General features: G+C 56.6%; 4 protein-coding genes across 8 annotated transcripts in view; 3 read left to right on the top strand and 1 right to left on the bottom strand.

Moving 5' to 3' along the window:
* Positions 1-516: 516 nt before the first annotated feature.
* PAFAH1B3 (platelet activating factor acetylhydrolase 1b catalytic subunit 3) lies at positions 517-3,092 on the bottom strand. Of its 2 annotated transcripts, XM_022585557.3 has the most exons (5): positions 2,610-3,081; positions 2,315-2,404; positions 1,515-1,631; positions 1,314-1,436; positions 517-848 (listed from the first exon to the last, which is right to left on the bottom strand). In XM_022585557.3, the coding sequence occupies exons 1-5, from the start codon at positions 2,685-2,687 to the stop codon at positions 558-560; spliced, it is 699 nt and encodes a 232-aa protein (XP_022441265.1). In that variant the 5' UTR covers positions 2,688-3,081; the 3' UTR covers positions 517-557. The 2 variants fall into 2 exon arrangements, with proteins under 2 accessions (XP_022441265.1, XP_089758921.1); XM_089902795.1 differs by lacking the exon at positions 1,314-1,436 and having other exon boundaries at positions 2,610-3,092.
* PRR19 (proline rich 19) lies at positions 2,908-7,481 on the top strand. Of its 2 annotated transcripts, XM_089902796.1 has the most exons (3): positions 2,908-3,605; positions 6,039-6,663; positions 6,750-7,481. In XM_089902796.1, the coding sequence occupies exons 1-3, from the start codon at positions 3,495-3,497 to the stop codon at positions 7,220-7,222; spliced, it is 1,209 nt and encodes a 402-aa protein (XP_089758922.1). In that variant the 5' UTR covers positions 2,908-3,494; the 3' UTR covers positions 7,223-7,481. The 2 variants fall into 2 exon arrangements, with proteins under 2 accessions (XP_089758922.1, XP_022440575.1); XM_022584867.2 differs by lacking the exon at positions 2,908-3,605.
* A 1,392-nt stretch (positions 7,482-8,873) lies between these two features.
* TMEM145 (transmembrane protein 145) lies at positions 8,874-17,112 on the top strand. Of its 2 annotated transcripts, XM_022585560.3 has the most exons (15): positions 8,874-9,391; positions 10,163-10,237; positions 10,354-10,431; positions 10,514-10,600; positions 10,693-10,794; positions 10,898-10,982; positions 11,089-11,160; positions 11,274-11,342; positions 11,668-11,748; positions 11,837-11,915; positions 12,063-12,156; positions 12,906-13,078; positions 13,950-14,070; positions 16,101-16,307; positions 16,781-17,112. In XM_022585560.3, exons 1-15 carry the CDS (start codon positions 9,266-9,268, stop codon positions 17,027-17,029), a joined length of 1,698 nt encoding a protein of 565 aa, XP_022441268.1. In that variant the 5' UTR covers positions 8,874-9,265; the 3' UTR covers positions 17,030-17,112. The 2 variants fall into 2 exon arrangements, with proteins under 2 accessions (XP_022441268.1, XP_022441266.1); XM_022585558.2 differs by lacking the exon at positions 16,781-17,112 and having other exon boundaries at positions 16,101-16,669.
* Positions 17,113-17,862: 750 nt separating this feature from the next.
* MEGF8 (multiple EGF like domains 8) overlaps positions 17,863-24,105 on the top strand; it is a 47,799-nt gene continuing 41,556 nt past the window's right edge. The window contains exons 1-2 of one of the 2 annotated variants that reach the window (XM_022585566.3): positions 17,863-18,938; positions 23,902-24,065. In XM_022585566.3, the coding sequence (XP_022441274.2) occupies positions 18,752-18,938; positions 23,902-24,065 (351 nt within the window). In that variant the 5' untranslated portion in view covers positions 17,863-18,751. The remainder of the gene's footprint in view (positions 18,939-23,901; positions 24,066-24,105) is intronic. The other variant, XM_089902797.1, reaches the window with a different exon arrangement.

Genomic DNA, 24,105 nt, shown 5'->3' on the forward strand with positions numbered 1-24,105 from the left:
TGCCCTTGTGTGGCCTGAACCAGCACTGCAGCCAGGCCAGAAGGAACCTCTCCTGGTTTACGCCTCTGTCACAGCCTGTGGACAGTGCTTCTCTGGAGAGAAAAATACCCATACGCTGTGTGGAGGGATGACTGCTAGGGGTGGGAAGGTCAGGAAGCTTCCACAGGAAGTCACACTTAAGCTAGGACCAGAGCACCAGAAGTTCCAGTCAGGGGGAAGAGCATGTGCAGATTGGAGGGCAGCTTTGAGTGGGCTTTGACTGTTGGGTCACCCAGAATTCTTGCTTGACCGTGATCCTATAGGGCCATGGTAGCAAAACAGTTTCACTTCGTGTTGTACTGATTGGTCATGCCTGCCTGGAGCACCACTGTGATGACAGAAATCTGTCTGACTCTACAAGAGCCAGAGTATCTTGATGGATTGGTGCGGCCTGCCTTGGGCAGAGATGCAGGGTCACAGACATTGGAGTTGAGATTCAGGTACCCGACGGGCTTGGCCATAAAGCAGAGAATGGGAGACTGAAGAATGAAAATTTAATGTTGCAGGAAGGTAGATGCTTAGGGTGTGGGTTCTGGCAGGGGAGCACCACCCTGTCCCTGGTCTTGGGCGAGCAGACGCAGAAGCAGGGAGTGCAGGGTCCGGCAAACAGGTGTGTACCCCAGCCGGCTGAGATGCAGGTAATCATACATGTCATGGTGGCTTATGGTACCATCTGAGTGCACAAAGCCAGGGTCTGCATCCAGGAAGTGCGCCCGTGGGTGGCCAGCCAGTGCTGCCCGTACCAGCTCATTCACCTGTCCGTTTTTCTCGCGAAGTGGGTTGGGGTGCTGGCCCCGAGGAAGCAGGCCCTGAGGAAGGCAGGAAGAGTTGTGAGGAGGCATCCTACCAGCCTCTGGGTATCCTGTTCCCTGTGCCAAACTGTCCCCCACCCCCCACCAGTAAGTCCCCAGCTGCAGAATGCACTAGGGATGGAAAGATGATGGTCTGAGACCTTATTCTAGAAGTGAGACCTTCTAGAAGTGATGGAGGCAAGATTAACCCTGGGAATGCCTGATAACTTTTGGCTATTTAAGTGTCTTGAATTTCTCAACACCCCGAGAATCTCTAGCAGTCTCTTGGGCAAAAGGGGCTAACTGGTCCCTGAACATGTCCTTAACCACAGCCCCTCTGATGGGCGTAGCAAGCTTCAACATGAGATTCTGCCTTCAACCACTGCTCTGTGCTAAGCTGCCCAGAACCGTGCAGCTGTGGCTACATGTGAAGGGGTCCCAGAACACTGCCGTTCTTCCTTTCCCACCCTCCCACTCTCTCACCAGCACCACGACCCGGGCCTGGGGCTGCCGCTGGTTCACCAGTTGCACGATGGCCTTGATGCCTCCAGCCACCTGCTCTGCGGTGTGCCCGTGGTTATTGGTACCCACCCAGACCACCACAATCTGTGGAAAGAGAGGCATGAAGCAGTGGTGAGGGGGCAGGCTAAGGGTGCTCTAGCTGCCCACCCAAGCCCTGCTCACCTTGGGCCGGATGTGTTCCAGCTCCCCGTTCTCCAGACGCCACAGCACGTGCTGCGTGTTGTCACCGCCAATGCCAAAGTTAAGTGCATGAAGAGGGGAAAAGAGCTCCCGCCAGATCTGTGGGCAAGAAGTGGTGTGGGCACAGGGGCACTGTCAGCAGGGACCACCACTCTCTATCCAAAGGTTAACCAAATGTCATCATGGAAGAGCCTTGCTTTACGGAAGCAGTCTGGTTAAATCTCACCTCGAGCAAACCCCAATATGGTCAAACCTCACTTTACGCAAACCCATTATAGTCTCACTTCCACAAAACCCCATGGAAGCAGGACTCCCTTCACGGAAGCCTATTCTACTTGAGCCAGGCATCGAACCAGCAGCATTCCACTTGAACCTCACTTTGAGGAAAGCCATGGTTTAACGTCGCTTAATGGAAAGATATCATAATTGAGCCCCCTTAGTAGAGACCTATTACCGTTGACCTTCACTTTGTGGAAATAACTATAGCTCTGTGGAAATCCATTAGGGCTGGGCACTAGTTTAAGCAAACAAAGAGCCTCATCCTAGGCAGTCTTGCACGAAGCCTCATTTTAAGTCTCACTATACACAGACCCAGTACGACAAAGCCAGGACACACACTTCCTTCTCAGTAGAATGTGGCACATTATACTGAGATTCTGGGTGCCCGGCGTTACCTGAGGCTATTTCGGGTACCCCATACACCGCCTGGTCTGGGCTCTGGTCCAGGTCTGTCAGTGAGGGCACAGGCCCGGGTGGGGCAGGAAGAGAGGGACGGGCCTCACCTCGCACTGGTGCATTAGCTGGACTAAGGAGTCCCCGATGAAGACGACTTCGGGTTCTTTATCTTTGCTGTCGGCTACGAACCGATGGTGCTTTGGGGACGTAAAGGGGGAGTCAATGGCACGCACGCTGCTGGGCCCGCCCCGCCCCGCTTTCTTAGGCGGCACCACGCCAACTGCCCTCAGTTTCCCAATCTCGTAATGAGAGCGGCGCAAACCAGCTACTCTCTCAGAGCCTTCCCCCCCACCCCCCGCCCCCAGCCCCGGACTCCAGAGTATCGCGGACGGGGTCGCTCACCAGGGACATCCAGCGCCCGTCGCCCTGCACGTCCTGCACCGGCGTGGGCTTGCTGGCTGGGTTCTCTTCTCCGCTCATCTTGGCGCCGCGTCTCCAGCAGGACAAGCAAGCGCGGTCAGCCGGGGAGTGTTCCTGGAGGAGGCGGCGCCGCCACGCCCACCCCTACCCCTCAGCAACAATGGACTGTCCCGAAGCCCGCACTCTAGCGGAGGGCGCGGCCGATCCCGGGCGCCGCCTCCTCTCCGGGGCGAAAACCTTCACTTAGAGGAATTGGCCTTGCTTCCCCCACGGCGGCCGCGCAGTGGGCTCGTCCGGCGCTTCCTGCCCGGGCCGCTCACTCTCCGGCAGCGGCGGCGGCACGGGGCGTGGGGGGAGGCGAGACCATCCAGTACCCGTGGAGGGGAGGAGGGAGAAACCACCCTACCGTGAAAGCAGAGTGGGGAAAATCTAGCGCCCTTCCTCGTGGGAAGAAACCATTTGCTGTAGGGCGAGAAATGTGGGGAAGGAACCACCTACTGTGCGTGTGGGGGTGTGTGTCTGTGTGTCTGATTCACGTGGTGGTAGGGGAGTGAGTGGACGAGTCCATGCTTGGATCTTTGAGGGGGTGGCTCAAACGCACCTGGCAAGGAAGGGACGCTCCCATTTTCTTCTGACGTGGGGGAGAGAAAAGGAGGATGGAAATGTGAAAATTAGAGGCTCAGCTGTAAGGAGACACTCACGCCAAGGCAGTGCCAGGACTTTAGTGAGCCTATCTGCTCATGGGCCTCCCCTGCTCAAATTATGCCAGTTTTTGTGGCATAATTTCTAAACTATATGTCTTTGCATTACAGACATTACCCTGCAAAGAGGGTAGTAGAAGATGCAGAAAGATAAAGGAAATTAGAGATGCTGCAAGGCCCAAGTCCAGCCTGGAGCCCCTCCCGCGCAGCTCATCTTACAGATCTGTGGCCTCTGCTCCCCTCCCTAAACGTATGGCTGACCAACAACTTCAGTTGGGTGTGTCTGAGCTCCAAAACCTACATCCACAGCCAAGGCCACCTAAGGTCGCTGCCCCCCACCTCCTGCCCCAAATTAATCTCAGTCCTCAAGTCTTCCCAGATCTCCCTGTTCTGGGGGACCAGGTGGGGGTCCCACACCACCCTCAAAGTCCTGCTCATATTCCTGTAGCTCCACTCCCAGATGGGATCTTCCTATCTATTCATTCCTTCTAGGTAGGTTGACACTGAGATACAGAGATGAATCTTATTTATTGTGTTTGTGTTTTGCCTCAATCCACTTGCCTGGAACAGGGCCTGACTCACAGTATTAATACGAAGTACTATCTATGGCTGTTCACACGTACTTGCTGAATGAGTATTAAAGGAATGGGTCAGATCCTGGCCTTGTCCCAGCGTGTTGGGGGAGGCAGATCCAGACACAAAGCTGAGGGAGCGATCAAGGTTGTGATTAAGGAATGCACAGGGGACCTCTGTGGGAGAAGAAAGAGAAGGACTCAGGGTGAGGGATTTCCTAGAAGGAGTAGTATCTAAGGAGTTCGGCTTTGAAAGATAGTGAAGGTTGGGCAAGCAACATTACCAGGTAATACAGAATATAGCTTATTAGGGTATGGGGAATACCCCGGCATACCTTGATTTTGGTGGCCTAGTGGTTAGGATTCTGGGCTTTCACTGCTGTGGGCCGGGGTCCAATCCCTGGTCAGGAAACTGAGATCCCGCAAGCCACGCGGCCAAAAAAAAAAAAAAAAAAAAGTCTGAGGGGACAAGTGTAGTAAGAAACAAAATTTACAGGCATCCATTCACCAAGCGCTGTTTTCAAATTGTATGTTGGCTCATTTCATACTTACAGCAGTTATAAGAAGGAGAAGATACCAACTCCATTTTACAGATTAGGAAACTGAAGCTCTGAGCAGTTACATACTTTTCCGAGGTCACAGAGCTCAAATGTGCCTGGGCATTTGAACCTAGGTAGTGTGGGTCTGGAGCCTAGTTCTAAATGACGACACTATACTGACTCTCTAGGGATAAAGCCTGTGACTGCTTGGAGACTGGCTGTGTGTAGGGCTACCGTAGCCCTTCTCCCCCTTGGCTTCGCCTACATCTCCGAGCTCCAGAGGGAAAGTCCGCGATAGATGTCTAAACCAATCAGCATTGAGGAAGGGGGCGGGCCTAGTGGACCTCACAGCCAATTGGTGGATAGGAGGTGCCTAAGGACAAATGAAAGAGGTTTCCGAATGTGAGTGAGGTCGGGAGGGGCGGGGCTATAACCTGCACTCTGGGCCCCTGGCACGTGCCCCTGGGCCTGTGCCTCTTGGGGTGGGGGTGGGGAGCCAAAGGGCGTGCGAGGGGCACGCGCATGCGTGCTTGCACGAGGCCCGGTGTGAGACCCGGAAGAGTATCAGGCACGTTGAGAGCTAGGGTCACCGCCGAAAATAAGCCATTGTACCCCACAGCCACGTGGAGTGGGCGGGTAGGGGGGCGGGGTTCGTTGGGGACAGGAGAAGGTGAGGGGCCCTTCCCCTTCCCTGCCCCCACCAACCGTACTCCCTTCCCTACCTCATCTGCCCCACGCAGCCTTGTTTCCTACCCCCTTCTATGACCAGGCCCCTGTCCCTGATAGCTCCTCTGTTGCCCTTTCTGCCCTCCCGAGTTATTCTCTGTTTCTCCAACTTCCATTTTCTTTCCTGCTTTTCTCTCTCTACCATCTCTCTCCACTTTCTACATTCTCCAGTACCTCCTTTACCCCTGGATTTCTCGTCTGTCCAAAGTCCCTTTCTGGTTCACCAGATCCCGCCGATATCATGATCCCTTTCCCATCCCCCATTTTTTAGCTATTTCTTCATATCCCTGTTCTCTCTAACCCTTTCTCTATCCCCTGATAAATCTTCCCGTTCAGCATGACTCCCTTGACCTCATCCTACTCCTATGACCCTGCCTTCTTTTCTGACCTTACCCTGACCAAGCCTTTTCCAGTTGCTCTCTACCAATCCCTTTGTCTCATCTTGTGTCTCTAAATAGTACTCCCAGCTCACCCCAAACCATCTCTTCTCACTACTCACTTCTAGGTCTTTGAGTTATCTGTATGCTGATGACCACCCTGTCTTTTTTTTTTTTTTTTTTAAATTGATTTTATTTATTTATTTTTGTCTGCGTTGGGTCTTCTTTGCTACGTGCGGGCTTTCTCTAGTTGTGGCGAGCGGGGGCTACTCTTGGTTACGGTGCACAGGCTTCTCATTGCGGTGGCTTCTCTCCTTGTGGAGCACGGGCTCTAGGTGCGCGGGCTTCAGTAGTTGTGGCACACGGGCTTAGTTGCTCCACGGCATGTGGGATCTTCCCGCACCAGGGCTCGAACCCGTGTCCCCTGCATTGGCAGGCGGATTCTTAACCACTGCGCCACCAGGGAAGCCCAACCACCCTGTCTTTTATCTTCCAGGGCACCATGGACCCCAGGGGGCCAGCCCTCAAGACTTTCCAGCAGCCTGAGAAACCTGGTCGTGTCCGCCGTCGGAAGACCAGGCGGGAGCGTAATGAGGCCCTGGTGGGCAGTCGCCGGTCATTGGCCCATCAGGATCCTGCCGTGGCCAGTCGGGATCCACATGTGGTTCTCCGGAATTCTGTGGCACCTGCTGCCCCCAAGCTCGTGGTCATAACCCAGGGGCGCCTGAGCCGGGAGCACCGGGGCCTCTTCAGCCACGAGGTGAAATCTCTGGACGTGGCACGGCTGCTTAGCAGTGGGTCCCTAGAGTCAGGCACCCCTGCACTCCCCACCAAGTCCTCCCCAAGCCCAGGCAGGGCCCAAGAACCAGCCCCACCGTCAAGGGGCAAGGAAAACCAAGTGCCAGGAGCCTCGGGCCCAGGCCCACCCAGTCCCCCCCAGCTCCCTGGCTTGGGGCAGCTGCTGGGGGAGCTGAAATGCCAGCTGATTCTGCCACAGGCCTTCCCGAGGAGGAACCTAGCACAAGAGGCCAGGGATGCCATCGTGGGCACCTTACAGGCCTGCCATGGCTGTGTGCCTGACCTTACTCTGGTGCTCCGGGGCTGCCAGCCACACTTGCCAGGTGAGCTCACCTCCTGCCCCCTGAGCTTCCTTTTCTTTTGTCTGCTCTGTCTCAGCTGTGCCCCATGCTTCTTTCCTCTGTGCCAGGGACCAAGCCTAGGGGCCCTGAGAGACAAAGGATGACATCCTCCTGGATCAACAGCCCCGAGGAGGCCCCAGGGGAAGGGAGGCAGAGGAGGCGAGAGGGGACAAAGGAGCTCACCTTCGCCGTGCCTCACACCTCCGGCACTCCTACTGTGTACCCGGTGAACCTGGCACCACCTGAAGGTCCCTGGCCACCCCCATTGTCCTCGTTGCCTTCGCCATCTGGGGCGGCCTGCGGCCCCCCAACAGCCTTTGATCTGCTGAAAAGCATCTGGCTGGTAGACACACCTCCCCCTCCCCGGCCCTGGGGGATTGGCCCACCACAACCCCTGCCTCAGCCACCATCACCCTTGTTGTCCCGAACCTCTGCCCTGGACTGGAGCCCCAGCCCCCCTGCCCCACTGCCCAGCCTCTCCTGGGTGGTGGCCCGGAGCAGCCCAGAGGCCTGGTGCTTTCCACCCATGAGGCTGTACTGAGCAGGCTGAGGCTGGGTTGGGGGAAGGAATCCCATACTCTGATCACTTCAATAAAGTACCTTCCTCATGATCCGCTTGGTTTTTAGTGAGTGGCTGGCCCAGGAGAGCAGCTTTTCCTAGCTCTGAGTTCTGGGTCCAGGGTGGAGAGGAAGGTACTGTCACTTGTCGCCTTCCTAAGGCCCAGGGGCCTTCAGTCAGTCTAACACATCCACCCACTGAGGCCAATTATGTGTTCAACTCTGAGCTCTGATAATGCTGGGGCTCCAGAGTGAGTAAGACTGAGGCTGTGTCCCCAGGGGACTCCCACTACAGTGGTGAACACAGACAGTTTCAGCCCTAGTGGTTGCATCTGGGAGAGAGAGAGGTGCAGGGGCTGAGGGAGTCCAAGGAGGGAGTCATGACTCTGCCCTGCTGATGAGGGAGTTGACATAAGACCCTTGTATTTTTTAAGTTTGGTAGAAACTTGCTAGTAGAGAAGGAAAAGAATATTTCAGGCAATCTAGAAATGCTCTTCTGTGGAACAGCATGTGCAAGGCCTGGTGGAGGGCAAATAGGGGATGTGGGACCATTTTCATTCACCCTATATCCCTAGGCCATGCTGGGATCTAGAGTGAGTCACGTCTGGGCTCTGCCTATGAGAGGCTTCTGGTCTGGTGGGCACAGGAACAGTGTGTGTGCAGGATCCGGGCAGGAATGGCACATGAGGCCTGGATATGGTGACAGACTTTTCTCTTTGGGCTACAGTATATTTAACATTTTAGAATCAGTTATGTACTGTTACAAACCAGTGTGCTTGATTTGAATAAAAAAAAAAATTCTGGCTTCTCTCTCAAAATAAAAAAAGAAAGAAAGGAAAGAGAAAGAAAGGAAGGAGAAAGGAAGGAGAGAAGGAAGGAAGGAGGGAAGGAGGGACGGAGGGAGAGAGGCGAGGAGAGGGAGGGAAGGAGGAAGGAAAGAAACCTGGCAGCAGACCTACTATCCCTCCTGTTAACAACTGGCTGAAGCCAAGTAGCAGAGGCTCCTTTTTTGTGGGGTCCACACTCTCCTTTGAAAGGATTTCACACATTTACGTTTCCTGCTTGGCCTCCTGACTTAGAAAGTTTTTTAAAATGATATTTTGAGGAGCAGCAGATTTTCTGCAGTGGAGGGGGAGGGATGAAGCTGGAAACGTGTTGGAATCTGATCAGGAAAATGAAGCTGAGGGGCTTGGACTGTACTCTGTAAAGCTTTTCCAGGGCTCCCCATTGCCCACAGGGAAACCATAAAGTCAGTACCAGGGTGTAGGGGACTGGACTGGGAGGTCACACAGCTGTGACTTGGCTGAGGTTTTATGGGAAGGAAGTGGCAATGCTGGGATTTGAGCCCAAGAAATTGATTTCAGAGTTTGCTTGTGGGTTTCTCACAATACCACCTCTTCTGCCTCACAGCAGCTGGTTTCAGACCCTGGTAAGCAGTGACAGGGCAGGGTCAGGCAGCAGGGTGTAGTGGTTGTGGCTGAAGGCTCTCTGCCACCTCGGAGCTGTGTGACCCAGAACAAGTGGTTTGCCTGCTCTGTGCCTCTGTGTCTCTGTAGGCACTTCACAGAGTGCGTGGAATTTGTGATGGTCACAGATGGTGATGGCTGTTATGGGGGCGGGGATGGGCAGTCAAAGAGCAGTTTGGGGACTAAACTGGGGGGAGGTCAGGACAGAGCTGGGGCCTGGGGGTTGTGGGCCATCCTGAGATGGCAGTCTGGAGGGGGATACTTGGCTTGGGGGAATGTGAGTTCACTTTAGGACACGGGGAGCTGGAGGTACCAAGGAGATTCCCAGAGGGGAGGACTGAGGCTGCGGAGGCGTGGAGAGGACGGGAAAGGGGCGTCCCCTCCCACGGGGATTGGGAAGGGTCCAGGCCGGGTCATCCTGGAGGAGGGGGCAGGGAACGCGGCTCCCGGCGGCCCCTTTAATCGGGGGCGCGCGCCAGCCGGCCCGCGCGCTCTCGCCGCCGTCGCCGGGCCGGAGTGGGAGCCGGAGCGGAGCCCGAGCTGGGGCCGGAGCGGGTGGAATGGAGCCCCCGCGCGCGCCCGCTCTGCGCCGCCTGCTGCTGCCGCCGCTGCTACTCCTGCTGCTGCCGCCACTGCCCCCCCGCGCCCGGGCCAAGTATGTGAGGGGCAACCTCAGCTCCAAGGAGGTGAGCGCGCCGGGCCCTCCCCTGCCACCCGCCGGGCCCCCGAGGGACAAGAGGGAAGGGAGGGGGCAGGTCCCGCCCCGCCCCCTGCCGCCTCTCCCGGGCGGTCTCTCAGTGCTGCGCGGGGGGTGGGGTGGGAGGTGGGCAGGCACAGTGCGGGGCTGGGTCTGGGTTGAGGCTGAGGGGGGGCCATTGGGTCGAGAGGAGACTCGGAGATTGTAGGAGGGACATTGAGGTCAGAGTTGGGCGAGGAGGGGGGCCGGGTTGGGAGAGTCGGAGTTTGGGGTGGGGGTGGGGGTGGGGGACGCCGAGGTGGTGCTGAAGGGACAGCACTTTTCACTGCGCATTGAGCCCGAGTTCACACTCCTGTTCAGGACCAGGAGAGGGCCGTTTGGAATACTCCCCAGCACCTGATGGTCTCTGAGACCACCGTGAGGGCGTGTGTGGATAATTAGAGGAAAGCCAGTGGGACGGTATCCCTGATGCAAGGTGTCCAGGATGGGGATCTGGCCCTCCAGGGTCTTTCTCAGGCACCTGGCAAATGGGAGAAGTGTTTGAAAGGAGGCGAAGAAATTTGGGGGTGGGGGCATCTGAAGGAGGAATCCTGGAACCAAGGTGAAAGGATCACAGAAGAATTTTGGAGGTGACTTGGTCCCCTTATGCTTCTTGGGAAACCAGGTATTCCAGGGTAGGGAAGAAAAGTTGGGGGGGTGTCTGTGGAGTCGAGAGTTCTCAAGGGACTCAGAAGAGGGTCTGAGTGGGCCCCTTTTCCAGGACTGGGTGTTCCTGACGAGATTTTGCTTCCTCTCGGATTACGGCCGACTGGACTTCCGTTTCCGATACCCTGAGGTGAGCCTTCCCCAAGCACTCACCATGCTAAGGCTGGATGCTCCCTTGGCTTCCCAAGGCAAGGGTTACCCCAGCTCCCTATGCTCCCCCAACCCCCCAAATCTTTGGGTCTGCAGGCCAAGTGCTGTCAGAACATCCTCCTCTATTTCGACGACCCATCCCAGTGGCCAGCCGTGTACAAGGCAGGGGACAAGGTGAAGTCTGTGAGGAGGGTGTAGGGGAGGAGGGATAAGGTCGAAGCTAGCCAAGGGGTGACCATGGCCCTGCCTCCCCTAGGACTGCCTGGCCAAGGAGTCAGTGATCAGGCCAGAGAACAACCAGGTCATCAACCTCACCACCCAGTATGCCTGGTCAGGCTGTCAGGTATGGGCCCAGTCTGGGAGAATGGGCAGGTGCTGGAGGTCAAGGCCCAGGGAGAGGCACAGGCAGGCTTCAGCCTTCTTGCTCCTCCCCAGGTGGTGTCAGAGGAGGGAATACGCTACCTGAGCTGCTCTAGCGGCCGCAGCTTCCGCTCAGTGCGTGAAAGGTGGTGGTACATTGCACTCAGCAAGTGTGGGGTAAGGGGCTGGGCCGGCCACCGGGGCCTGCCTTCTCCTCCTTGCCTTCCTGCCGACCCCCTCCCTGCCCAGGGCCCCCCTTAGGCCTCCACACTCCCCACAGGGAGATGGGCTGCAGCTGGAGTATGAGATGGTCCTCACCAATGGCAAGTCCTTCTGGACACGGCATTTCTCTGCTGATGAGTTTGGTGAGCATATGGGGATCCAGGATCTTTTGTGGGAGCCCAGAGCTGGGAGCCTGTTGAGGGACACCCATCCTGACTGCATGGTTTCCTCCTTCCACCAAACTGGCAGGGATCCTGGAGACAGATGTGACTTTCCTTCTCGTCTTCATCCTCATCTTCTTCCTCTCCTGTTACTTTGGATGTGAGTCCAGCACATGGGGTGTGGGGGAGAGATGGGGGAGGGGAAACCAGGTTGGAGGAGATGAGCTGCTCTCCCTTCCTGCTGTGTACAGCCTTCCCCTACCCTCCTTCCAGATTTGCTGAAAGGTCGTCAGTTGCTCCACACGACTTATAAGATGTTCATGGCTGCAGCAGGAGTGGAGGGTGAGCTTTAGAGTATTGCTATTTGAGTTCTGTGGGAGGAGGGCCTTAGGACTCACATACCTGGGCCTAAGCAAGGAGGGGCTGGGGACCTGGACTCCTGGGCCCTGGGAGAGGAGGGGCTGGGGGCCTGGACTCCTGGGTCAGAGGGAGGAGGGGTCTGGGGCCTGGCCTCCAGAGTTTCCTAGGAGGTCAGTGAGAATAAAGGGTCTAGAATCCTGATGGGGGTGAAGAAAGGGTTTTGGTCATCTGGATCATAGTGTTAGGGAACAGTGATGCCCTAAAGCTGCTTTCTGTCCTTTCCTCTCTCTGCCCATCCTCCCCTCAGTCCTGAGCCTCCTGTTCTTCTGCATCTACTGGGGCCAATATGCCACTGATGGCATTAGCAATGAGAGTCTGAAGATCTTGGGTGAGAATGAAGTGGACCCGGGAGGGTGCCGGGGCTCCTCTGCAATTTGAGCCCTGTGTCTGAGCTGCCCTCTCCTCCCTCCTACCAGCCAAGCTGCTCTTCTCCTCCAGCTTCCTCATCTTCCTGCTGATGCTCATCCTTCTGGGGAAGGGATTCACGGTGACACGGTGCCCAGGCTGGGGCGGGAGGGACCACTGTCGGGGGGGTGGTGGCTGGGCTAGGGAGCAGGGCAGAGATTGGGGTGGGGGGGTGGCTGCCCCCTCCTCTCTTGACGGCCCCCACCCCTGCTGTCCCCCCTCACGGCCTGCCGCCAGGGGCCGCATCAGTCACTCGGGCTCGGTGAAGTTGTCTGTCTACATGACCCTGTACACCCTCACCCACATGGTGCTGCTCATCTATGAGGCCAAGGTGAGTCCTGCCTGCCACTGCTCAGGCTCTGCCCCATCCTCCTCGCCCTTCAAAGCTTTTGGTGGCCTCTTCCACCTGTCTGCTAGCCCTTCCCCACATCGCGCTCTTCCTGGCTCTCTCTCTCCCACTCTGTGGTTTTCCGCCTTCCCATCTGTCTAAGTGCATTCCTCCCCTCTTCACCATCTCAGAGTAGCTCTCTTCCTCCTCCCTCTGTCTCTCACTGTCTGTCACATTTAATGCTCAGTGTCGTGATTAAGTTCGGGAGTCACACAGACCTGGATTCCGCTCTGGTTCTCCCACTTCCCAGCTGGCTAACCTTGGCTGATGGCCCCCCTCTCTGGGCCTGTTTCCTTTTCTGTAAAATTAGGAGGATCTTACCTACCCCAGGGGACTTCTCTAAGGCTTTATATCACCTTGACTTTGGCCGAAAGTCTTCCTGCTTAGCTTCAGTTTCCCCTTCTGTGAAGTGGGGTGAAAATAAGACCTATTTCATCAAGTTGATGCAAATGGAAAAGCTTACACATGGTGCTGTTTAGCCCCCTGTGTTGGGCCCATGGTAGCAGATATATTCTCTATCTTTTCGCCCTCTCTCTCTACTTCTATATGCTTTCATCTCTATCACTCATTCTCCTGCTGCTTCTGTCCTGACCAAGTACCTCTGCCCCTTGGGTACCTGAGGGTGGGGTCTGGGGTCCCTGTGTGGAGGGTTGGAGGCCAGGGCTATGACCAGCCTTCTCCCTTGGGTCCAGTTCTTTGACCCGGGCCAGGTACTGTACACGTATGAGTCGCCAGCGGGCTACGGGCTCATCGGGCTACAGGTGGCAGCTTACGTGTGGTTCTGCTATGCCGTGCTCATCTCCTTGCGCCACTTCCCAGAGAAGCAGCCCTTTTATGTGCCCTTCTTTGCTGCCTACACCCTCTGGTGAGACGTGCTGGGGCCCCAACCTGTCCCTGCCTTCCCTGGCTTCTCAGAAATGGCTCTTCCCAACTCAAACCCTCCTCTTGGAGGCAGACGGGCTTTCAAGTTAGGCAGCTGTCACCAGAGTCTGCCACTTACTCACTTTGTAACCTGGAAATAATTACTTTCCCATAGTGAAAAAAAGAGTGCCTCAGGTTACTTGCCCATAAAGAAAGGCTGTCAGGGGTATCTCCTGCAAAGGGTTATCTTGAGTATGCATAGGGCAACAGATGAGGGCTTCGAGTCCGGCACATAGGAAATGTCCAATAAAAGCTAGTTGTGATATTTTTTATTCAACATAACACAGCAGTGAAGTAGATGGATTCTAAGCCAGATTGCCTGGGTTTAGACCCAGTTCTAAAGCTTGTAAACTGTGTGACCTTATACAAGTCAATTAAATTCTCTCTGCCTCGGTTTCCTCACCTGTTTAATGGGGATGGAAGTTGTACCTGCCTTATAGAGTCACTGTGAGAGTTAGATGAGCGTGTATATGTGAAATGCTTAGAAACAGGTCTGGCATGCAGTAAGTCTTTAATTGTTTTTATCATATGTTAATTCATTCATCAAACATCTATAGATTTCCTATCAGGTGCCAGGATTGGGGTGGGATAGAACTGAGTTAAATTCAACCTACTCCTTGCCCCCCCTCCCAAATTTCCCATGCCAGTGGGATTCCTGTCTCCTTTTAACCTCTGGCTTCTGAAGGTCACACTGGCTTCCCTCCCGTTTGGGACCCACTTGGGACCTATGTGTGTGCATAGCAGGGTATTTGGGGCCATGGGGTGGGGTGGAAGGCAGGGCCAGTGACTCTACAGACCCAATACCTCCCCTTCAGGTTCTTTGCAGTTCCGGTCATGGCCCTGATCGCCAACTTTGGGATCCCCAAGTGGGCCCGGGAGAAGATTGTCAATGGCATCCAGCTGGGGATCCATTTGTATGCCCACGGCGTGTTCCTGGTGAGGCTGGGCATCCAGTTGGGGATGGGAAACCAATGGGTGGAGGATGCATGAGGCTCTCCACGCCTGAGCTGCCTGAACCTTCTGTTCTGAGCTCTTGATCCATTTCCTTCACTTCATCCCTTTAGTCATTCAATAGACACTTACTGAGAGCCTGCTGGGTTCTGGCAGGCTATTCCACTGTATCCCCCAGAGTCCACCCTCTTCTATTCCTCTCTCCCACTTTTGTGTCCTGGCCTCTTCCCCCAACCCCACCCTCTTTCTTTGCCCCCCTCCCCATTTCCATCCTGACCCTGTGTCCCTAGACTCTCACTCTTCCCTTCTGTATCCCCACTGCCTTCCCTAAGCCCCTTGGTCTCTCCCCGCCCCCCATTCTTCCATCTCTGCTGCTCTATCACAGGAAGAAGCAACTGGGCTGGGTCAGGCTGGGGCTTCAGGGGGCCTAAATCTGAACGGCAGCAGAGGGTTTGAGCACCAAACCTCTTCTTTGCCTTGGTTTACATCCTATCTGGCCTTCTGGCTGATAGTTCTTCTATCCATCTATCCATCCATCCATCCATCCACCATTCAACGGACACCTGTCTCAAACCAGCCTCTGTTTCATGTTGGGAACACTCACGTGCATTTATTTCGTCCTCTTGTTTAAATGGCAGAGCAACCCCAGACAGGATGGATAACCGTCACTGAACCCACTATACAGAGCGGGGAAGCTAAAGCCCAGAGAAGGGAGGTGACCTGCCAGGCTCCATGGCCTTTGGTGGTGGGGGGCAGGGGGACTTTGAACCCAATCCTTCTCCAGCAGACCAGAAGATCTGGCATAAGAAGGAATCACACAGGGAAATAGGCATTGCTGAAGACCCCGCCTCCTGACTCAAGGGGTCCACCATGTATTCTTTGCAGGGAATATACTGGGCCACTGACGGAGGGGGCCAGGTCCCGCATGTTCTACCCTAGAACCTTAGGTACAGACTCACTTTCCCGGGACAGTCCCTCTTGAGGCTCTGTTCCAGGAAGTCACAAAGAGACAGAGAGAGGAGAAATGCTGAGAACCCACCATGTGCCAGGCTCTGCACCAGTGGTTTTCATTTCCACCCTCTCTTCATCTTTCCAAGTAGGCACTGTAACCCCTTTTCTGCAGTGAGGCCCTGGGAGTTTAATCAATGTGTCCCAGATCCCACACTCAGTGAGCTGTTGGGCTGGGAGGTGGGGTGCCCTTTCTGTTATACTTAACCTTCAACCAGTTTCCTTCCTAAAAATGCGCGTGTTAGCTCAGCACAGCTCCAGCTCTGGCACTCTACTGTTCTTCGGTTTCAGCTCCTTGTTCACTTATTCAGCAACTACCTTAGAGGGACTGTGCTGGGCTCCCGTGTTGCAGTGCTAGGGTCACACCCGGTCCCTGCCCTCATGGCCTGCCAGCTAATTCAGGAGACATCTCTGCATTCAACCAATATTTCTTGAGAGCTTGTATGTGTCAGGCACTGTTCTAAAGGTATTGGGGATTCAGCAGGGAAGAGAACAGTCAAGTACCTGCCCTCCTGGAGCTAACATTCTGGAGTCTGTCAGTTGCTGTCCAGTTGAACTTCCTGTGTTTATGAAAATATTCTACAATCTGTGCTGTCCCACATGATAGCTGCTAACCACATGCGGCTATGGCGCGCTTAAATGTGGCTAGTGTGACTGAGAAATGAAAGTTTCCGTTTAATTTTGATTAATTTGAACTTAAGTAGCCACATATAACTAGTAGCTATCACACTAGACAGAGTAGGGTGCTGAAGCTTAACCATCCAGTGACAACTGGCTGACCAGGGCTCTGATGGAGGAAGCATCGGCAGAGTAGCAAGAGTTGTGATGGACGGGAAAGGTTAGAGGCCAGGGTACTGCGAGAGCTCAGAGGAGGCGCCTAATCCAGTTGAAGGGTTTCAGGGAAGCGGGGATGTCAAGTGAAGGGGAATCCTCAGGGCCTCATGTTTATGGAGGCAGCCTGAGGCCTGGACAGTCCTTCTCCAACCTGCGCCTGCCCTTCGCCCCAGATCATGACACGCCCTTCGGCGGCCAACAAGAACTTCCCGTACCACGTGCGCACGTCGCAGATCGCCTCGGCCGGAGCCCCAGGCCCCGGAGGAAGCCAATCCGCAGACAAGACCTTCCCGGAACACGTCTACGGGAACGTGACGTTCATCAGCGACTCGGTGCCCAACTTCACGGAGCTCTTCTCCATCCCCCCGCCCACCTCCTGCGTAAGCCCCGCGGCCCCGGCGCCGGAGGAGCTGCTGGCGCCGCCCCTGGAGTACTTGACCCCGCTCCCGGCCCCTCCACCGCCCTCCACTTCCAGGCGCCTGAGCCCACCCCCTGCCTTTCGCACCCCCAGTGCCCCAACGCCGCGCCGCGACCATCCCCCGGCGCCCGCGCCCACCTTGCCGGACTGGGTCCTGGCGCTGTTGCGTACGCCCCCTCGGACACCCCGCGCGGTGCCCCCGCCGCCGGCGGCCTTCCGCGGTTCTCCCCCGCCTCCCCGGCCGCCGCCGGAGTTCGCCCGGCGCACCCCGACGCCGCCCCTTGAGTACCTGGCCCCACTGTCCAGGCGCCCCTGACTGACACCTGCGCCCACACCTCGGGAGGGGGGATCATCGGGGGAAGAGGGACGGGCCTTCGGGGCCGCATCTGCCCCCCGTGGGTCCTGGACGGCCTCTGACCCTGACCCCCCTCCCAGGCCGGGAAGCAGGTGGAGGAGACAGCGGTGGCGGCGGCGGTGGCCCCGAGGGGCCGCGTGGTGACCATGGCCGAGCGGGGCGCGGCCTCCCCGCCCCCTTCCTCTCGGTTCCCCAAGGCGGCCGACCCGAGCTGGGATGGCCCGACGCCACCCTACCAGCCGCTCGTGCCCCAGACAGCGGCGCCGCACACCGGCTTCACCGAATACTTCAGCATGCACACGGCCGGGGGCACCGCACCCCCGGTCTGAGCACCCCTGCCCACGCCTGCCCCATGGGCCGCGCGCCGGGCCCCGGCCGGGCTCCGGATCCCCGCTCTATCCCGGCCCCAGGGCTCTGCCAACCCCGGCCTTCCCAAACCTCCCCACCCCGCGCGCCCAGGTAGGGGTGCGTAGTGTCCCGCTCCCGACCCTTCCCCCGACTCTTGTGCCAAACGGTCCCGCGGGAGCCGCTCTCCCCGTCCCCTCCCTCAGCCCCTGCCCCGAGCGGCACCGGATTCTGGGCTCCCGCTGTTCCGTGACCTCCGGCCCCCTGGCCCCCTCCGAGACCTCTGACCCCGCCGGACCCCGGAAAACCAGTGACGATCGCCGGGACCCTGCCTGTGACTCTCCAGGACTCCGCGACCCCGAGCCACCGCTCCCGGGACGGATGTTGTGAAGCTAGTCTCGACTCATACCTTCCCTTGGGATCTCTGTGACCTAGCACCCGTACTCTGTTCACCCTATCTCCATCCCGAAGGCCCTCCCTCAGGTCCTTGGCAGAAAGACTTTTTTCCCCTTCTTGCCAAAATAAAGAGGATTCGTTGAGTTTTTATCTTTAAGATGGGCTCTTCTACACCTTGACAGTGCTCAGAGACGGGGCTGAGCAAGAACCGTTCCAGGCTCGGGACCACAGTGCGCCCAACTGTGAGATGGTATCTTGGGAGGGGCCTGCATAACCTGACCTTTTGTTGACCCAGAATCTGGGAGCCCTGAAAATATGAATCATCATCTAGCAGAGTCCTCTTATTGTACGGCTTCTTTATTTTTACCTTCTCTTCCCCAGTTAGAGGTAGAGGCGCCCTCCAGTGGCCGACGGTTCGCTCAGCCACCTGCGCCGGGAGTTCGGGTTAAGATTTTAGCACTGCGCATGTGTGATTCTCACTTCACTAGCCAAGGAGGTCACTGCTGCGCATGCGTTTAGGAACAAATGGGCGGGGAAGTTTCCGGAAGTCTCCCTCTGTGGAGGGGTGGGATTGGGTGCTTCGCAGTCCTCCCAGGGCCGCTCTGACCTGCGTCTCCGCGACTCTCGCCTCCTTTCCGTAGTCCCTCCTATCGCGGCCCCTCGGCCCCCACCCTCTCGCCCTCCAAGCGGGTCTTCCCGGGGCCGCTCTGGCCCGAGCGTCCCTTCATCTTTCTGCTCTGGCTCATCCGGCTCGGAAGGGAGGCGCGGGTGGGTGAGCAAGGGAGTTCGTCTGTGGTGTCCAGGCCTGAGCCCCTGAAGACTGACTCTGCCCTGGGCACCCGCTCGCGCCCCGCCCCTGGCTGGAGGGGCGTCTCTCCCGGAGGACTTTCCGGGCCAGGCCCGGCCCGCACTCTATGTAGGCCCCCGCCGAGCTGTAGAGCCCATCGCCCACTGGGGACCCAGTGGTCTATAAGGTCCATTTCGGCCTGCAGCGGCCCGTTTATGGGGTCAGCCAGCGTATGGGGGCCCATGTCTATAAGGGACTCCCGTGGCCCCTAGGGGTCTGCCCCGTACGTAACGACCCCATTTACAGGTTTTTCCATGGGTCTATAAGGGCCCACCCCTCGGTTTCCAGAGCCCATCAACAGCGGCGGTTCCCTTCGCGGGGACAGCGACTCCTGGACCTCCCTGGTCTACAAGGCCATGTCCCATCTATAGAGGTCGCATTTGCAGGCCTTCAAACCGGGTGGAGGGGCTTCTCCGGGTCTTTAGGACCCGTCCCTCTGTAAGGGTCAGTGCTGGAGGCAGCGATGGCCCTGGGCCGGGCTCTGGCTGCGGCGCTGGCTCTATCTTTTGCCGTGCTGTGGCCACTGTCCCCTGGGGCCCGGGCAGGGGACTGCAAGGGACAGCGGCAAGTGCTGCGGGAAGCGCCAGGCTTCGTGACAGATGGTGCGGGCAACTACAGCGTCAATGGCAATTGCGAGTGGCTCATCGAGGGTGAGTGGGGCCGTGTGGGTCACACACTGGCTGGTGCGCTAATTCATTCGTTTGTGCCGTCTTGCATCCGCTCACCGTGTTCCCAGAACCGGTTCTGGTGCAGGCCCTTTGCTCTAAAATGCAGCCAGCCTAGGCCTTGCCTCGGAAGGCCTTGAAGTCTGATGGGGGAGTTGCACCCAGACGCAGATGGACAATTACAAGCCAGAAGCATCAGTGAGGGGTGTTCTGAGTAGCTGTTAGAAACTCAGGCTCTGAGCCCAACCACCTGGCTTCAAATTTGGGTTCCACTTCTTACTAGCTTTGTGAATTTGGGCAGGTGGCTTCCTTCCTCTGAGGTTCGGCTTTCCCTCCCTGCAAGTGTGCATAGTGATAGTATTCCCCTCATAGGGCGGTTGGACTTAAATGAGAACAGGTATTTACTGTGCCTGGCACATAATAAATGCCCAGTAAATGGTCGTAGGATTATTAGTGTTGTCCTTTTTAAAGTACTTCAATAAAAGCATTTTTTTTAGTCATTCATGTGCCAGACATTGTCTTTGCCTCTGGGACATAGCAGAGACCTCCACAGCCCCAGCAATCCCCGATGACTTGGGGCTTGGAATCCAGTGGGGGAGGCAAACATGTTAACAGACAGTCCAGTCCAGAGTGGTAGGGGCTGTGATAGAGGAACCCCACGGGCCTGGGGAGCCCAGAGGCGGTGCCTGACCTGTTGGGTGGGAGAGAGCAGAGAAGGCTTCCTGGAGGAGATGTCTGAGCTGAGACCTAAAGGACCAATAGGAATCAGCCAGGAGGAGGAGAAAGTCATTCCAGGAAGCGGGAACAGCCTGTGCAAAGGCCCCATCTCTACCCTCCTGGGATCCCAGTCTAGTGGGGGAAACAAACCCACCCCCAGGGAGTGGGAATCCCAGAGATGACATCTGACTTAGCCTGGGCTATACCTGAGACCAGAGGCATGTGCAGGAGAGAGCAAAAGGGCATTCCAGGTAAGGAGAATAGCCTGTGCAAAGGCCTGGAAACAGGAGGATATGATGCTTTTGAGGAACTAGAAATCCATATGCTAGGACACAGAATCCAAGAAGACAAACAATGAGCCAGAGGCTGGAGGGTTGGGAGGAAGCAGGTGGTATAGGACCTTGTGATTTTTTTTTTTTTTTTTCTCGGTACGTGGGCCTCTCTCACTGTTGTGGCCTCTCCCGTTGCGGAGCACAGGCTCCGGACGCGCAGGCTCAGCGGCCATGGCTCACGGGCCCAGCCGCTCCGCGGCATGTGGGATCTTCCCGGACCGGGGCACGAACCCGTGTTCCCAGCATTGGCAGGCGGACTCTCAACCACTGAGTCACCAGGGAAGCCCTGACCTTGTGATTTTTGAGCTGTGTCCTGAGGGCAATAGGGAGGTGGAAGAGAAATCCAAGGCAGTGGCTGGAGAAGTCCAGGAAGGCTCCCTTGGCAGTGGATGAGGAGCTGGCCTCCAGAGAGAGGTGGGAGTCCCCCAGAGGAGGTCCTGGGCAAAGGCCAGAGGTGTGACAGGGTCTGAATCGTGCAGGGCCTCCTTTTGCAGCCTTTGGAGATTGGCCTTTGTCTGGGGACACTGGGCATCTATGGAAGGTTTTGAGCAGGGGAAAGACATGATTTAATTTACGTTTTAGAAAATCTCTATGGCTGTTGTGTGGGGTATGGATGAAGCATGTTTTTTGGGGATGAGTGTGTTTGTCCCCATCTTGGGGGCCATTCCTGTCTAGGGGGTGAGAAGAGGATGGGAAGTGTGTGTATGTGTTAAAGATATAAATCATTCTCTGGCCTTTAAGAGCTCCAGCCTGGTTGGGGATGGACACAGACATTCAGCCCCCGGTGTGCTCAGGGCTGAGATGGAAGGAGGTGCAGGGTTGGGTTGTCGGGTCTAGGGGAGTGAGAAGACTCTGCTGGGGGTCACAGAGGAGGAGCCACCAGAGCAGTGTTCTGAAACATGCATAGGAGCCTACCGGGTGAGAAAAGGGAACAGCCTCTAGGAAGACAGAAGAGGGGCTGGTGGGTCTCCGAGCCATGTCTAGGCTTGTCTGGTCTGGCTAAACTTGTTGGCTGGGAGGAGAGGAGGGCACCAGAAGGAGGGGAAGAAGGGCCTTGAATGTCATGCTGAGCAGCTTGACTTTTCTCTTGGGATTGATGGGGAGCCAAAGGGGGATTTTGAGCAGGAGTGGGGCGTCGCTCTCAGGCTGGGTCGGGGGTAGACTGGAGACTTGGTGTGCTAGTCTTGTGGGAGAGGATGAGTTCTGAACTGGGGCAGGAGCTAAGCCGGTGGAGAGGCACGGAGAACACTGAGAGATTTGTGAAGTTTCACCAGTGAGACTTGGGGGACCGGTTGGCTGGATGTTGGGGAAAGAAGGAGTCCAGGAGACTACTGGATGCCCCTTGAGCTCCCATCCTTCCCAATGTCCATCACCTCTAAGAGCCAACATGCTCCCCCATCTATTAAAAAATAAGCAACTGACCCACTTACTTTTGTACCGTGTTCACACTTCATCATGCCCAGTCCTCATAACATCCTCGTGAATAAGAGGCATCTGTCTTTGAAAAGCAGGGGCATTTAGGATCAGATCTCTGTCCAGGATGGCTTGGGGGTTAGGCCCATGTTGGGCAGAAACAGGAGGACTTGAACTTAAGGTGGAACTTGGGGACGGCAGATGGTGAGCCGGCCCCTGGTGGGCACTCGGCAAAGATGTGCTTGTTGTGATTCTAGGAACAGAGCTTTATAGTTTGGTTGAGGCTGGTAAGAGTCGGGGAGGTCTGGTTGCCTGGCCTGGCTGAATTGTTCTGCGTTCTCCAGACCACAGCTCGGGGTCTATGTGTGATGTTCTTGCGGGCTCTGGCCAGAGCCTGAGGGAGAGCTGCCAACTTCAGTATTCTGTCTTGTGCATCTCTTCCTTCCTTCGTCCAGTATTTCCTGAGCCCTTGCTCAATACCAGGCCCCGTGCTGGGCAATGTCGGGGAGGGATCCCCAAGATGAGTAGGCCCAGGCCCTGTCCTGTGGGCCTCTAGGCTGCAGGGGAGACACACCTGGACACAGGTGGTCCTGGCCCAGAGGAATGAAGGTCGTATTGGAAAGTGAGAACCTAGAGGGGCACCTAACCCAGCCCGGGGGCATCAGGGAAGGCTTCTTGGAGAAGGTGGGGAAGTTTGCTGGCAGGAAGGGAGAATGTGCTCTAGACAGAGAGAGGAACTTCTGCACAGGCCCAGCTCCTGATAGAGCTGTAAGCCGTGGGGTGATGTGAGACAAGTTGAGACCCCAAACACCAGGTTAGGGAAATGGACTTTCTCCTGGAGATGGTAGGGAGCCATGGAGGGCTTTTGAGCAGGGGAGGGTAAGGGCCAGATGTCGAGCTGGGGAGATCCCTCAGGGACCCATGTCAGCATGGACCACGAAGGAGGCTGGATCAGTGGTCCTGCTGAGGGAGGACAAGGCCTGGGCTGGCATGTTAGAGTCACCATCTGGGATCTTCATACCAGCCTTGATGGCTGAGGAGAATTATCCCCATTTTACATCAAGGAAACTGAGGCCCAGAGAGCCCATGGAACTGGCGCAAGATCCCACAGCTCGTGAATAGTGGACGAGCATCTCCAGTATGCAGATGGGTGTACTGAGGAGCATGGGTAAAGGGGCTGGCCTAGGGTCAGGAGCAGAGCTGGAACCCAGGTCTCCTAGTCTCCCTAGCCCACAAGCCTTCCCTGAGCCCCTAGTGGGAGATGTGGGATGAGAGAACCTTCTGCAACCAGGACCTGGCAGAGAGCGACAGTGCTAGGAGTAGTAGCGTTATGAAGTGCTAGGCCCTACCATAAGCACTTTAGGTGCATTATCCATTATGGCCTCCCATGCGGTCGCAGTCAGACCAGTGGGGACTGCAGTCATCTGAACACTCACCTGGGCTGGGCGTCCAAGAAGGCTCCCTCACAGGGAGCCGGTTGATGCCGGCTGTCAGCTGGAAGCTCAGCTGGGGATGACAGCTGGGACGCCTACGCATGTCCCCTCCATGTGACTTTTCATAGCATGACAGCTGGGTTCTGAGAAGGAGTATTCTACGAGGCCCAGGTAAAAATTGCAGGCTTCCTCTGATCTAGCCTCGGAAGTCCCAGAGCATCACTTCTGGTTTGTATTGGCCAAGCTAGTCTCTGAGGCTCTTCCAGATACAAGGGGCTGGGAGTCAGCCATCATCTCCTGATGGGATTAGTGGCCAAGAAGTATGAATCGACCATAGTGATTATATCCCTATTTTACGGGTGAAGAAACAGATCCAGAGAGGTTAGCTGACTTGCCCAAGGTCACACAGCTAGTGGCTAGTAAGTGGCAGAGCCAAGATTGGAGCCCAGGCAGTCTGGCTACAGAGTCTGTGCCCTTAGCTACTATTCAATACAATAAACAGAGAGAAGAGACCCTGGGTGGGGGCAGAGAGGAGCTGTGGTGCTCCAAGTTTCAGTCTTTGGCCAGGGGGAAGAAAGGGACCTCTTCCCCTAGAGCTCTGTTGAGCCTGGAACAGAGGACCCTCACAGAGGCCCTTTTCCATCTGGGAGTATGCCTCTCTGCTCACGCCTGGACTGACCCTCAGGCTTGGGCATGTCTGAGGCTCAAGAATAAATGGGAAGTTCTGTGTGACCACTGGGATGGGGTTCCTCTCTCTGCACTTCAGTTTCCCCATCTGAATAGTAGGCGGTGTTCAGCCTGATCTCAGGGGTCCTTTCCAGGGATGATACTGTAATTTCTTCTTTGAGCTTCTGTCCCTCTTGCTGTTGCAGCTCTGACCTCCCTGGGCTGGGGGCCTGGGAGCCCCTTGAAGGCAAGGCCCAGGTCTGACTCAGCTTTGGGCCCCCATCCCAGCATTACGAGGAGCAGGGCTTGGTGTTTGTGGGGGGGCTGCATGGAGGCATGGGGAGAGGGTCCGCATCTGAGCCTGGCCCACCTGTTCTCACTGCTCAGCCCCGAGCTCCCAGTACCGGATCCTGCTGGACTTCCTTTTCCTGGACACGGAATGCACGTATGACTACCTGTTCGTGTATGATGGTGACTCCCCCCGCGGGCCCCTGCTTGCCAGTCTGAGTGGGAGCACCCGGCCTCCGCCCATTGAGGCTTCCTCAGGCAAGGTTGGTGGGGCCTGGCCGCGGGGCTGTGGCTGGAGGATCT

Source organism: Delphinapterus leucas, chromosome 20 (genome assembly GCF_059928025.1).
Source record: "Delphinapterus leucas isolate spDelLeu-1000000601 "Yukka" chromosome 20, BTC_Dleu_Yukka2, whole genome shotgun sequence".
Lineage (NCBI taxonomy): Eukaryota > Metazoa > Chordata > Mammalia > Artiodactyla > Monodontidae > Delphinapterus > Delphinapterus leucas.